Here is a 15,417-nt window from a genome sequence, read left to right on the forward strand (position 1 = left end):
GTTTCCTTTGGTGCAAATCCAATTATCTAAATTGGAAATAAGAAGCAATTCTCCCATTGGTAGCAAATGGTTATCCATTAAGCGGAGGAAATAGTAATAAAAAGAAAAAGGCTTATGCTCCTTTATCTTAAAAGAACGGACTAACAGGGTCAGCTACTTAGCCAACTTTCATAATTAAATATCGTCACTGTATGGATAACTCTTATTGTGAAAAGAGCTATTTACTCTATAATGGATAGGTAGAGCCAAAGAATGTGGACTATACAAGTTCGCAATACCTTTTGATGAAAGAAAGGGCTCCGGTGTATAGAGAGGGCCTCACCGTTTAAAAGGGAACCATAGAAACGATGGAACCCACTATTTTTTTTAGTATTATTAGAATGAATTTGTTATTTCGTATAGAAATAACTGAACGGAGTGGAATAAAAAATCGTGGTTGGGAAGGTTACTATAGCAAAAGCCATTGGAATTAATATTTTATATATCGGAATAATTAGTTTTGTTATTAATGAGAAAAAGGGTGGCTAAAAGAAGAGAAATCATTAGTTATTCATTAAGGTTAATTTGATACAATGACCAGAGTTCCGCGAGGATATATAGCCCGGAGACGACGAACAAAAATGCGTTCATTTGCCTCAAACTTTAGAGGGGCTCATTTAAGACTTAATCGAATGATTACCCAACAGGTAAAAAGAGCTTTTGTTTCCTCTCATCGAGATAGAGGTAGGCAAAAGAGGGATTTTCGTCGTTTGTGGATCACTCGGATAAACGCAGCAACGCGGGTATATAAAGTATTCGATAGTTATAGTAAATTAATACACAACCTGTACAAGAAGAAATTGATTCTTAATCGTAAAATGCTTGCACAAGTAGCTGTATCAAATCCAAATAATCTTTACACGATTTCCAATAAAATAAAGATCATCAATTAAAAGTATAAATAAAGTAATATACTGGAATAAAAAAAGATGAATTCCCGGAGAGGGAACTCCGGGAAGATACAATAAATTAAGATTAAGTGGTAGGAGTCAACGAGCTGGATTACTTTCTTTATAATATATATAGGTCTGGCCCTTTCGAATTCGAATAAAACATCAACAATCGGAACTTAAGTTCCGGTTGTTGTTTCTTAAATTTTGGTTGTTGTTTCTTAAGTTTCGATTGGAATTGTACTTTTGCGTTAATTGAGGAATATGTCTATTTTTTCTGGGTCTAGAACCTGTAATTATTGAAATTGACTGGGCTTGAAATTGCTTTTCGTTCTCATAGTTACGAAACGGTAAGAAAGATAAAATACGAGCCTGTTTTATAGCAAGAGTAATTAATCGTTGTTGTTTCAAGGTTAATCTATTTATTCGTCTCGATAATATTTTTCCTTGTTCACTAATAAATCTATTAATTAAACTCATGTTTCTATAATCAATTCGATCTCCCGGGCCAATCCGAGGACGCCTACGAAAAGGTTGTTAAGATTTACGAAAAGGTTGCTTGAATTTACGAAAAGTTTGCTTGGATTTACGAAAGGGTTGCTTGGATTTATTAAAAGTTTGCTTGGATTTACTAAAGGGTTGCTTAGATTTAAGAAAAGGTTGTTTAGATGTATACATGATTTATTCCTTATTTAAAATTTGAAAATTTGAAAATTCACTTCTTTATTTTATTAATTTAGGATCCAGAAGAAGTAGTTTTTCTTTGATCCATATCTTATTTGATTCATATTATAGTATATGAATACCCTCTATACATATGAAATAATATCTACCGGAAATCAGATGAGTTGATTTGTATTTTGTATTCTATACTATGTTTTCTTTATATATTAAATATGAAGTTCTTACTCTTTCTGTTGTTTGGAAAGATCGAACACACGATGTTCCTATTTCTTTATTTCGTGATGAGTCGTATGCTTGCGACAATAACGACAAAATTTTTTGAATTCTAATTGTCCGGGTGTATTGTGATACTGATCCAGCACTTGTCGATACTGATCCAACTGCATGTCTTCAACTGCATGTCTTCAATGCGCCCGCAACTTGGTGGTGTTTTGTTGAGGGAGGGGAAATTTTAATCAAACAATGAGTTTCAAATTGCAACAAATCTCAAGAACATCTAGTAGATTGTACTCACTCCTTCCACTTAAACTTGTAGAAAACCCATCCAAGATGTTTGTTCGTGGTCGAGACGAGGCGCGGCACCTGCCGCCAGCAATCATCACACTTGATGACTGATAGAGGCTCGCTGACGGGCTACTGGGAGAGGGTTGAGCCCGGCCAACCGGCGGACGTGGCTGTGCCTGTGGTCGGTCGACTGATGAAATGCGAGCATGGGCAAAAGGTAAGTGGATATCTAAATCCAAAATGTAAGTGGGTACGTTTAGGATGGCACGCCTCGTCTCTCCATCTTGCTGCAAGATGCACATACTCAAAAAATTATCCAAATGGCATCTTACAAAATGATGAAATGTCCCACATGCTATATCATTTCTTTTGTTACCAAAGCATGACATGGGTATGGAGTAACTCATTCAGAAACTGTTTTATCATGTGAATACGCACACTGCAAGTGCAAAATAATGTGACCATCCTACTGCCCTTATTAGATTCCACTTGTGAAGAATGGTGAGAAATTCATCCGTTGTATAAATACTCCCATCAACATTGAATTCAAGACTTGCGATTCAAATGTGAAATCAGTCTACCGAACAATCCCGGAATATTGGAGGAAGCCAAAAGATGAGCAAACACGAGTGCTGGAAAATCTCTCTATCTAGCTATACTTCATGTTGTTTCCTCCAATTATCCATCTATTGGATCAAATTGTTGGAATCCATGTATGGAGCTCTACTTCTCTTCATACCCAAGTAGAAGGTGGCAAAGGACAATCTAAAATGCACGTGACTCGAACATACCATCCCTTGGCAGGCCTCATTACGAAGAGAAAATCCAATCCCACTGCACAGTGAAAGATGTCACCTCCTGAGAAATGTTAACTTCCGTGCTATGTTTTTTCAACTGGCACCCCGCAAAAAAAGGTTTTTTTCAACTGGCAAAAAGAACAATACAAAATGCTATCCGGCGACATGCAAAAGACAATGCATATATATATTCACAGTACGGAGAGAAATTGTATTTCCTTTGTCTCAAAATAAATGTCTCAACTCTAGTACAACTTTGTACTAAAGCTCCGTCCCAAAATAAATGTAGTACAAAGTTGAGACACTTATTTTGGGACGGAGGGAGTACATGTTAAGCCAAACTACCTTTCGAGATCAGGTGGAGTCAGCATATCATATAGCCTATCACTGATGTGCTCGTGCATACTCGTCAATCAAAGAAAAGCATCTTTCAGCAAATGATTTCTGGAAATTGGTGTCGATCAGTATGGCAATTCATTCAGAAACCGCGTATGGTGTCTCGTCATTTTTATCGTGCAAGCATGCATGACAGAAATGTCCATTCCAGGTGACTTAAAAACAAGGTTCACATTCCAATACAAGAAATTACAACATCTCAGATACTCGTGCAGCATTTTGCTTGAAAATGTCACTCTAGTGCCAGGCTCTGAACTGACATTTCCTTTTCCATTTCGCATGAAATACATCAATCAATCTTGCCAGAGAATTTGCCATCAAACAGCTCAAAGGCTGTAAACCTCACATGATGAGAACAATGGTCAACCATGGATTAATTATATGTCCATACAACATGGCATCCAATCTGCACGCATCTCAGCCTTAACATATACATCCAATCTGCATGATAGTGCAATCTGAACTATATAGTCTCTCAAGGGGGAACAAATCGAGTCCAAATTTGCCCAATCCACTGTTAACTCAGTTCTTGAGGAATAAGGTAAAAGGAGATGAGCTTTACCAACAGACAGTAAGTAATGCGTGAGCGAATCCACGACATACATACAGGATCCTCAAACGGCCTGCGTTATTGCAAAGCACTAGATATGTATAATATGAACATGCACCCGATAGTGGGACGTATTTTCCCAAATGTACACGCTATATATTTCCTTGTAACAAAAGCATAAAGAGCAACAGTTCTCGGACATCGTCACAAGTTGTGTATTGCTTAACGCACTGCAAACGCGCGAGAGGTACCTGTAAAATGCTCGATCGACCCTATCAGCGGCTTGGAGGCACCGAAATGCCGTAGCCTCTTTCTTGCTGGTGGGATCTCTTTGTTTGCGACCATAACTGTGGCAAGTTTCTGAAACTCTTGAATGTATGCGCTCAAGATGTTGGGACCGTACAATGTCGACGCACCCTGCAAAACACATATTCACTCCAAATTATTCATGCATTTTTTATGTCTGATGGAGAACTAACTGGAAATTCAGGTTACCGAGATATTGAATCTTTAGCCAACTGCCATAATTGTGGAACGTTTCTAGAAAAAACAAACGAAAATATATGTAGAGACCTTTTACAGTACATGAGGTACCGAAGGAAAAATCCCATACCCCGTATCTTTGGACCTGGTATTCTTCGAATGTTGTAACATACTAACAATGTGTGTTTGTAAGCCCCGCGAGAACAACATGAACGTTGGTATTAAAATCACCATTGCCGCCGCTTATCAGTACATCTTTTACAGCATCGCGTAACCGCCTGCCGGCCATTGTCGTGAATTCTATACCAAAACATAACAACAAAAATTAGCGGAGCGCGCGGTGGTGCTTATAGTTTCTGAGCATATGCTTGCTAGCTCTGTAACCCAAGCAATTGCCCCCACCTAAGTCCTACCCGGCAAAGTCTTCTTTTTGTTACAAGGAAATATATAGCGTGCTCGTTAACATGGGCAATGTCTTCTTTTTGTCATGTTGTGGACTTGTGATCCACTAAGTAGTTTCTCATAATTACTACAGTATATAGTATTTTTGCTGACAGTTACATTAAGATACAAACCATTTTAACTTGAGCCATTGTTCAAGTGGGCTGCTTTTTCTTGCCTAGCAAAGCAAAGTGGGATAATGATGCAGACATGCATGTTGCTGCTGTTGTTGAGAAAGAACTGGGTAACATAAGAATGGCATGTCGTAGCACATCTTGGTAGAAAGAAAAAAAAATGGTATGCACTTCTAACTGTACAGACATCCTAGGATTGACGAATTGGAATATACCTCCAGGAACACACAAGATAACCAGCTGACCGATTCTCATGATCTGAACGGGAAGTATCACAGGCTGCAAAAGATTACAGAAGTGAATACAAGAGCAGGAAACGAAAAATGTGTTAATTCAGTAAACTGGTTTCTAGTTGAGATCTTGGTTCTGATTTGCATATTGCGGAGCTTGCACACAACAGGTGCCCTGCAGTTAACAAATGATGACTCATTTGATCCCATCACCTCTCCATATATATAGTGGCTGCGCATTAAGTTCTAAAACTAAAAAACTCTCATGGGAAAAAAAGTCAAGTTTGTCACAGAAAAAATAATGAATGTGAAATTCACTAATGTTACATGGAATTATATCCCATATACTCCGGTCATTTTTACTCCGCATATTAGATTTGTGTCAAGTCAAACTTTGCAAAGTTTGACCAAATTTATATCAAAAAGTACCAACATTTACAATACCAAATATATATACTATGAAACTACATTTCATAATGAATCTAACAATGTTGATTTGGCATTCTAAATGTTAATATCTTTTTTGTAAGTTTGATCAAAGTTGAGATACTTTGACTTCGGACAAAACTTATATACGGACTAAAAAGGACCGGAGGGAGTATTAGCCTATGCGGTGCTGATTTGATGCAGCAGCAATTAGTTATATTGATGGTGCCATTGGTGTCAGCTATTAAGTGAAATCACAATTTAGACATTCGAGAGAAAGCGAACGACTGAAAAAAGGACAAATTATTCCACATGCTTTATTGTTTTTGTGTTACCAAAGCATGACATGAGTATGGAGTGACTCGTCCAGAAACTGTTTTATCATGAGAATATGCACACTGCAAGTGCAAAATCATGTGACCATCCTACCGCTCGTATTCGTTCCACTTGCGAAGAATGGTTAAAACTGCATGAAATGGGTAACGGATGTCAAACGCATGAAGGAGGGTGACAAGTTCATTGACATCCCTTGTATAAATACTTCCATCAAGATTACATTCAAGACTTGCGATTCACAAATGTGAAATCAGTCTACTGAACAGTCTGGAATACTGGAGGAAGCCAAAAGATGAGCAAACACGAGTGGTGGAAATTCCCTTTATCTAGCTATACTTCAAGAGATGATTAAGGAGGAAAGTAGTGTCTCAGTTCATCATGTAAGTATGCATGACAAAAGTGTCTCTACCAGATGACTTAACAACACAGTCCACATTCCGATACAAGATATTACCACATCACAGATACTCTTGCTGCTTTTGCAGCCTTGTGTTTGAAATGCTACACTTGCTGCTTTTGCAGCCTTGTGCTTGAAAATGCTACTCTAGTGCCAGGTTGTGAACTGCCATTTCCCATTTCCCATGAATTATGTCAGTCAATCATGCAAGAAAATTTGCCATCTGATCACGTAGCCAGCACTCAAAGCGGTAACCCTCATATGATGCGAACAGTGGTCAACCATGGATTAATTATATGTCCATACAACATGGCATCCAATCTGCATGCATCTCAGCCTTAACATATACTCCCTCCGTTCCCAATTACTTGTCGCAAGTATGGATGTATCTAGATGTATTTTAGTTCTAGATACATCCATTTCTGCGACGAGTAATTTGGAACGGAGGGAGTACATCCAATCCGCATGGTGGTACAATCTGAACTATATAGTCTCTCAAGGGGGAACAAATCGAGTCCAAATTTGCCCAATCCACTGTTAACTCAGTTCTTGAGGAAATAGGTAAAAGGAGATGGGCTTTACCAACAGACAGTAAGTAATGCATGAATGAATCCACGACATTCATACAGGATCCTGAAACGGCCTGCGCTATTGCAAAGTACTGGATATGTATAATATGAACATGCACCGATAGCGGGATGTATTTTCCCTAATGTACACGCTATATATTTGCTTGTAACCAAAGCAAAAAGAGCAGCAGTTCTCGGACATCCTCACAAGTTGTGTATTGCTTAACGCACTGCAAACGCGCGAGAGGTACCTGTAAAATGCTCGATCGACCCTATCAGCGGCTTGGAGGCACCGAAATGCCGTAGCCTGTAAACACCAGGGACGGCATCTTCAGGAATGGTCCACTCCAGCGTCGCAAAGCTCTCCGGACTGAGTTTCGAAGGCCTCGACCACTTGAATCGCAAAGACCAATCGTCATCGTCGTAGACAGGAATCCAGTTGTCATCATTCAGCCTCTCAACGAGCGCGAAGGTACCGTCGGTTAGAAGATCATTCCTTGGACAGGCCGAATGGAACGTAGCATTCACGGTACTGCCCTTCCGGAAGTCTGAGTTTGCTGCGACGTCGGAGCTGACATCCCCAAAGTGAACACCAGGAGGAGTCGAGTCGAGAATGACGCCTGGCAGCAGTCCGATTTGCTTGTCCAACATGTCAGGAGGTAGAATGTTTGTTGCTGCGATCTCTTTGTTTGCAACCATAGCCGTGGCAAGTTTCTGAAACTCTTGAATGTATGCACTCAAGGTGTGGGGACCGTACAAAGTTGACGCACCCTGCAAAACACATATTCACTCCAACAAATTATTCATGCATTGGTACATATGTGAGTGGATCTATTTCATATGTTTGATGGAACAATCACTGGAAATTCAGGTTCAGAAATGTCAGATCTTTAGCAACAAAACATCAATGGAAGCCAAACTGGTATAATTGTGGAGAGTTTCTAACAAAAACCAAAAATACTGGTTAGCGCTAAAAATATTGGATGTGGCTGAAACAAGTTCTGACATCTTCAAATAATGACACTTCAATCTACTGCAGGCTTGCAAGCAAATCGAAGAGGAATGACTAATATTCTGACATATATATATGGGGCAGGGGCATATGGACTACATGCATTCATTTGATGTAGAGGCTGAGGGTCCCTCCTTTCCATAAAAAAGGGGTAGCAAGGACATGAAAAACATCACAACGAGATGTCTACTGATGGATGCAATCTGTTGTGGAATCCAGCCACCGGCAGGCTGCTGTAGCAGATCCCGGCCAACTCAGTTTTCTTGGGGTGGAACTGATTGGAGATAGGCACTCATGAAGTTCACGCAACAATAATCATAATCATGAGTAATAGCTCTATGAAACCGCTCCAGTATTTAATATTTAATGGACTATATTACCCATTTTGATTAGAGGGGTGTGTTTCAATCTCCACCGTCAATTTATTTAAGGGGGTGTACAGAAGCAAAGTTCACATACCTCGTATCTTTGGACTTGGTATTCTTCGAATGTTGTAACATACTGAGAATATGTGTTTGTCAGCCCCGCAATAACAACGTGAGTGTTGGAATTAAATTCACCATTGCTGCCACTTATCAGTACATTTTTTACAGCATCACGTAACCGCCTGCCGGCCATTGTCGTGAATTCTGTGCCAAAACATAACAAAAAAATATTAGAGGAGTGCTGACGCTTATTGACCATATGATTGCTAGCTCTGAAACCCAAGCAATTGCCCCCCACCTAACTCCTGCCCGGCAAGACTAGGTGTTTGGCAGAGCTCAAAAACCTTGCTACGTAAAGCAAGTCCGTTAACATGGGAAAAGTCTTCCTTTTGTCATGTTGTGGACCTGTGGTCCACTAAGTAGTCTCTCATAATTACTATACAATTTCACTTAGCTTTGCTGGTCTTGCTGCCTTGAGCTATTGATCAAGTGGGCTACTTTTTTCTTGCCTAGCAAAGCAAAGTGGCAAAATGATGCAGACATGCATGTTGCTGGTGTTGTTGAGAAAGAACAGTAACTCAAAACATTGGATAACATGAGCATGGCATGTCTTGATAGATAAAAACCCCGCATGCACTTCTAACTGGACGGACATAATAGGGTTGACGAACTGGAATATACCTCCAGGAACAGACAAGATAACCAGCTGACCAATTCTTATGATCTGAATGGGAAGTATCGCAGGCTGCAAAAGATTACGGAAGTAAATAAGACCAGGAAAGAAAATTTGTATTAATTTGGTAAATTGGTTTCTGGTTGAGATTTTGGTTCTGATTTGACATATTGTGGAGCTTGCGCACAACAGGTGCCCTGCAGTTCACAAATAATTACTCATTTGATCCCATCACCTCTACCAAAAAAAACAGCGTCGGGCGTGAACATGCAGATATATAGTGCCTACACATTAATCTCTAAAACAGTAAAACTAAGAAACTCGCACTGGGAAAAAATCAAGTTCATTACAGAAACGAAATTATATCTTATATATCAGCCTGGGCAGTGCTGATATGATGCAGCAGCAATTGGTCCTTATTGATGGTGGCATTGGTGTCAGCTATTAAGTGAAATTGCAATTAGGACATTTCAGAGAAAGTGACGTAACAAGCCTGCTTATGGTTACTTAAAAAAGCATATCATACCGCCCAATCATATGGTTCCTTCATTTCACCGGTGTCTAGCAATATTGGTTTCGGAGCTTGGCAGTCGACTTGCTCTTTCCCTGGTTTCTTTAGTATGCCTCCCACTAATCTCCAGAAAGGGTTTCCCTGATAATAGAAGGCGTGCAATCAGTGAATACCATGTCATCTACAATTTTGAAGCAAGTATTTAACTGATATACCAAACCTTGTCATCTCCTTGTTTGAAATCAAAAGCTCCAGGGCCATCTGTGGTTCCAGCAGCAAATGAAAACCCCATGGCTGCTGGGCATGTTTTCACCACCTGCTGACCTCCCGTACTCGTCGAAACACTAACTTCGAGTTGCGAGAAATCTAAGTAAGTGTGACGATAGTCAATTTTTCCTTGTAGTTCTTCCGAAGCCGAATTAAAGAGATCTACAGCCTTCAGAAATTGCCTATCCCCAATTATGCGGGTACTTACGAATTCATTAGGATACCTGCAAGACAGCAATATTTGAAAACCTCATTTATAAGGACTTGTCGCTGATGCTCATGGAAGGTTAATAACTTGATATGCGAGAAGAATACCCTGGACCTCGTCCATAGCAAAGTTCGTTCTTCCCATTGCACGTGCTGTGATTGAAGTCACAAGGAAGGTTGGTGTCTATGCAAAATGCTCCCAAGACATTTGGACTGACATCTCCACAGTTTGACTGGCAAAATGCGGAAACAAATTTGGCACTGTTTTCTTGAGTGTTTCTAATGCGCCTAGTGATATTTGAACTTGCCAATATTCTGCCACCTGAGGCCTTGTAGGATGATGCTAATTGCATCAAGTCATCCGCTGAACAAAAGCAAATGGAGAAAATAGTAGGTTTAGGAATAATCTAACATGTTCATTCCGACACACTATCCATACAGTGCAAGAAGGATGGGACATACTTATCTCATCTGGTTCTGGTATTATTGTAGAGACTCTTCTCGGAAGGTGCAAAGATCCAAAATCATTAGAATTTGCATGAGCTGTATGCTTAGGAAGGCCATTTTGTTCAGCCCAGTCTTCCATGAAACGTGCAGCTGCTCCTTTGTTATCACCGCTTATCAAAGAATTTGTACGACTCATTGATGTTCCGTGAGTCGCAAACCAATTAAAGCTTCCAACTGGACCGAATTCATCATCTACAAACTTAACAAGGGTCATTTCTTTATCAACATTGTATCGATATTTGCTTCTCTCTTCAGCCGGGTTATTCAGATACCCACTCGGGCTGCGATTCACACCAGCATCCAGAAGGTCACCTGAACATCAAGCATATGAGATTGACAACAAAATCTTCGCAGCAACTAAATCTAAGCTTAGCCGGCATCACAATACCATATAGAGAGAGAAAAGTAGGCATCACATGAGGAATGAACATCCGAACTTATACTGCATTGATTATTATATAGATGTAGCAGTGAGAAAAATAATTGCAGCCAGACTTGAAGTAACATTTAAAGACCAAACTGAAACTAAATGACATTTTAGAGCCAGGTGGAAGATGCTATAAATATTACGAAACATATGTGTTTTAATTAGATGTGTGATATCAGTACAAATGGTAGTTTGGTAAGACATTAGTTTAAGACAGTGCAACTAGTTGCATACCTTTATTCACATAGATTTTCCCAGGACGGAGATTGTTATGAGCTTCAACAATACTTTGCTCAATGCCATCGACAATTACATCAAATGACTGACGAACAAACCCAAGTGATGTGATAATATAGACTACATACTGCAGATAACCTCCAGGCCCAGCATGGGTATGGATACCACTGATAGCCACGTTATTCTCATTATAAAGATCACCGTACCTGCCAAATCGAGGCTTGCCAAGTCAACCCAACTTCATGAGCGTGCAAGGCAGAATCTACTTTCTTATTGATGAAATAGACCAAGCAGATTATAAGACTTTTAATCATGTCATTGGGTGCCTCTGTACAGTATGTATGTGCATTGTGAAATGGCTAAGCGCGTTAAGTGACAGCAGCTCAGTTCATATTATCATAAAAAGGTACAGAAAGACACCAGCAGCTAATGATGGCTTAACATAATCACGAGAATAAACATGGTACAAGTAAGAAAACAACTTCATATAATGAACTAATGTTTCAAGAGAGAAAGATGCACAAAGGATGATGGAACCATGCAACTGTATGCATGATCTACAAAGAGACACAAAACATGCACTCAGAGTTGAAACCAACATCTCAGGATTTTCTGATGATTAATTCAGGAGAAGTTTTTTTTTTGCAGGGTTAATTCAGGAGAAGTTGCTTCTTACTACCTTGCTTTTAGCCTGTCGAGCACCTTTATATTCACAAGCTGTGATGCCATGCAAGCGTCGAGATTCACAAAGACAGCACGCTTTCCATCGTCAGGCTCCGCAACAATAAACGCTCGTGACTTTAGCCTGAAGTGAATCCCTGATGTAACCTGCTCCGCATTTGCATATCCCATCATGTTAACATCTGCCGCAGGCCCTGTTATGTCATAGCTCCCCATGCCGACCAGATAAGGAGAGTCCGAGAGCACCAGGCTGCAATTCTGAAGGAGATGCAGTAAAAGAAGACATAGCCATATCCAGGACAAACCAAAACCGCAGACTTGGTAGCGCAAGCAAGACGAAGCCTCCATCAGGAAGGAACCAGGGAATGAAGTTGTTAATTAACTAGTGCAAGTCAGAAGCCTGGAGAGAACAAGAAATTTAACTGCATTCTGCAAAAGAGAAGAAAAGCCTATTAAAAAAACCACCAAACATTATATCATACTGATGCAAGGGAAAGGGTGCATACTAGTAGTATCCAACAAGACTATCAAGCTATAATGACACAAGTACATGTTAAGCTATAAATACAGTGTCCCCGCGAGAAAAAAACAGTAGTGTGGCATGGGCCAGGCTTCCGGGTCACCATCTCCTGAGTGCTCATGGGCCAGCTGAGGTATGGCTTCTATTTGGTGGATCTGACTGATATGTGGTCCATCTCATCATCTGGCAGGCGATAACATGTTTAACTAAATGAAGTAGGAGCTCTGAACTAGGAGGCATTAATGGCCTATTCTGTACGGGTTAATGGTTTGATGAACTGGGGTCCGTTTGGTAGGTACTCCCTCCGTTCCAAAATAGATGACCCAACTTTGTACAAAGTTAGTACAAAGTTGGGTCATCTATTTTGGAACGGAGGGAGTAGGTCTGTACTCTAGAATCAGTAGTACTAGTGTATTAGCACCTACCTAATGGACGGGAATTTTTGGCTCTCGGGACCCAGAGTACACTCAATTTAATTTGCGGTTGCTGAATTACTGTCCCAGAATTATCAATTTTCCACTTAAATTTAAGTTCCGGAAAGATCATGAAATTCGCTCAATGTTCAAAAAATAATCTTGGAATTAGTATTGATGAAATTCTGGGTTTTCTTAGAGGAGATGTAGTATCATAAAAACTCCTAGAATTGGTATGCTCAAAAGTCATCCACTGGAGCACAAAATCTAGTACCCCAGATCCGCACCAAGCATGCTCAAACCCTAGCTAGAACAACTGCATACAGCAATTTAACTGGTACTGCAGCTGATTAGCACAACGCGTCCAACTACGACCGACGCGACCTGGCTGGAATGAAGTGAGGGGCGGAGGGGGGAGGCGGACTGGCTCACCATGCGAACGGCGAATCTCGACTGGGAACCCCGCCCCGGCTGCTCCACTGGCTAGTGGCCTCCGCCGCCATTTAAACCCGCAGACACGACTAGGCCGGTTGGGAACTCCAAGAGCGGGGCGCCTCGTAGTCGTAGCTCAGTAGCGGAGGCCGACCGCGACGGACGGAGGGGGACAGGGTGGAGCCTACAAGGCACGGCTCGGAAAGGGAAAAGGGACCCAGCTAACCAAACAAGCAAACACGAGAGGAGTTCAGCGCCGCGGGAACTGGTGAGGTGTGGAGTAGGGGGGGAGCGGGGGAGGAGGAGGCGCGCGCACCTCTGGGCTCGAGGGCCTGGACCTCGTCGGCATGGGGACGGCCGGACCGAGGAGGAGGCGTTGAATCGGCGGCGAGGATGACGACCAAGTGGGGAGACGATGGCGACGCGCCGCGGAGACTTCGGGCCGGGCCTTCCACGCGTTTGCGCCCATTTTGTTTTTTGTTTTTTTTACTCCCCTGCGAACGTTAGATTTTTTTTAGCAGTCCAAACGCCCTCAGAATCGTCGGATCCCGATCAAACGTGTGACAATTTTTCTACTATCTATTTTACTACTCTCTCCGATAAAAAAAATAATGACACTTTTTTTGAATTGGAGGGAGTACATGGCAATGTTGCTTTAGAGTATAGCAAATCTCTTACAACGGCATCACAGTCAGTTTTTTAACAATATTTGTTTTTTTAGATGATCCATGCGTTTGCACCATTTTCCATAGAGACAGAAACGAGCAACCAATAATGGTCAGACCTAATGTTATGTTGCTTGCAAGTGACGACAACGAATAATTTTTTCCATTCTATGTTGATAAAAAAGTCCCCCTTCCCCAAACCCAAACACCATTTCATTAAAGCGAAAAGTAGCATGGTATCAAACTGCAGGCAACATCATCTTTTTTTCCTCAGGCTTTTTTTACATCGATGGGGAATACGTCTAGTTTACAATATAATTTTATTTTACAGTTGGTTCGATATAATTTTCATGCTCCGACGTGCGGCGGACTGTTGATAGAAGAATACGCCTAGTTTACAATATAATTTTATTTTTAATGCTCGTTCTTAATCCAGTTGTTTGTACATTGTATTAGCTATTGTTTTTCATCGTATTTATCAGATATAAGATACCCTTTGGGTGTCTTTTTTGAAAAAAGAATATGCCAAGTAACATAGTATCAAGCTAAATCTGAGCAACCAGCCACGTTTCAGCTTTAATTTGAATGTGAACTTTCACTCTTGTTTATTACAAGCACCAAATGCAAGAAGAACTCCAACTAAAATAACCTAAAGTCTAAAAAGCGGCCGGCCACTAACTGACCGAAACGGGCGGCCGGCCCGTGGCCGTTTGATCGCGCGAGCGATCGCTCCCAGATCCGCCAGGTGCCACCTGGTCTGGATTGGTCGCGCACCGCGGTCGTGGGCGGTTTTGTCCGCATCCGGACGTGGGAGGCCCACCTGTAAGTGGTAGAGGAGAGAGTAGTGGGGGTCGTGGGCGGCGGTTTTCGAAATCTGCGCCTGAAATCCCTCGCCGCAGCGTGCTCTCTCTCCCGTCCTTCCTTCATCGTCTTCCTCCTCGCCATCCTCTCCACCGAACGGGGCGTGGCGGGCGGAGTGCTCAGATTTGACGGCGGCTTGCGGGTGGTTCTCCTCGCCGGGGAATCGCTGGTGCTCCTCGCCGCCGGAGGTATGCTCTCCCTCCACTTCTACGTGCTTCTCCTCCCTTTCTCTATCTCGCGGGGCGCGGATGGTGCCGAAATGCGAGGGGAATGCTCTCTAGGGTTCGGGAACGGCGCGAACTACCCCGCTTATCTTCGATTTTGGTCATGTTGAGTTCCGTTCTCCCATCTCGCAGCACGCGCCCAACGGTGGTCGGGTTCTACAAGGTGGCCTGAAATCCCTCGCCACAGCGAGTTCTCTCCCCATTCCGTCTTCATCTTCCTCCTCGCCATCCTCTCCATCGAACGGGGCGTCGCGGCAGAGTGCTCATGTTGGCGACGGCTTTGCGGGTGGTTCTCCTCGCGGGGGAATCGTTGGAGGCGTAGTTCACGGCATGGGGGTGGCTGGACAGGGTCAACGTGTAGTCCCCATTTGCGTGATTTTAGGGGCGATTTGGCTGTTTACTTCATGTTCCGTTCATTTTTTTTGTAGAGATTTGAGATGTGTTCATGATTCTTAGTTATTCTGTAAGTTGTATTAGAT

At 41.8% G+C, this 15,417-nt stretch overlaps 1 protein-coding gene and 1 pseudogene across 4 annotated transcripts; both read right to left on the bottom strand.

Moving 5' to 3' along the window:
- Positions 1-1,034: 1,034 nt before the first annotated feature.
- On the bottom strand, positions 1,035-1,954 carry LOC119298798 (annotated as a pseudogene).
- A 2,097-nt stretch (positions 1,955-4,051) lies between these two features.
- LOC119298800 (neutral ceramidase-like) lies at positions 4,052-13,645 on the bottom strand. Of its 4 annotated transcripts, none has more exons than XM_037576098.1 (11): positions 13,189-13,492; positions 11,822-12,252; positions 11,140-11,348; positions 10,434-10,790; positions 10,080-10,335; positions 9,718-9,988; positions 9,513-9,638; positions 8,995-9,058; positions 8,348-8,517; positions 7,184-7,647; positions 4,052-4,167 (listed from the first exon to the last, which is right to left on the bottom strand). In XM_037576098.1, exons 2-11 carry the CDS (start codon positions 12,169-12,171, stop codon positions 4,083-4,085), a joined length of 2,352 nt encoding a protein of 783 aa, XP_037431995.1. In that variant the 5' UTR covers positions 12,172-12,252; positions 13,189-13,492; the 3' UTR covers positions 4,052-4,082. The 4 variants fall into 4 exon arrangements, with proteins under 4 accessions (XP_037431995.1, XP_037431993.1, XP_037431994.1 ...); XM_037576096.1 differs by lacking the exon at positions 4,052-4,167 and adding an exon at positions 13,505-13,645 and having other exon boundaries at positions 6,820-7,647; positions 13,189-13,409; XM_037576097.1 differs by lacking the exons at positions 4,052-4,167; positions 13,189-13,492 and adding an exon at positions 13,505-13,636 and having other exon boundaries at positions 6,820-7,647.
- Positions 13,646-15,417: the final 1,772 nt, after the last annotated feature.

Source organism: Triticum dicoccoides, chromosome 5A, assembly GCF_002162155.2.
Source record: "Triticum dicoccoides isolate Atlit2015 ecotype Zavitan chromosome 5A, WEW_v2.0, whole genome shotgun sequence".
Classification (NCBI taxonomy): Eukaryota; Viridiplantae; Streptophyta; class Magnoliopsida; order Poales; family Poaceae; genus Triticum; species Triticum dicoccoides.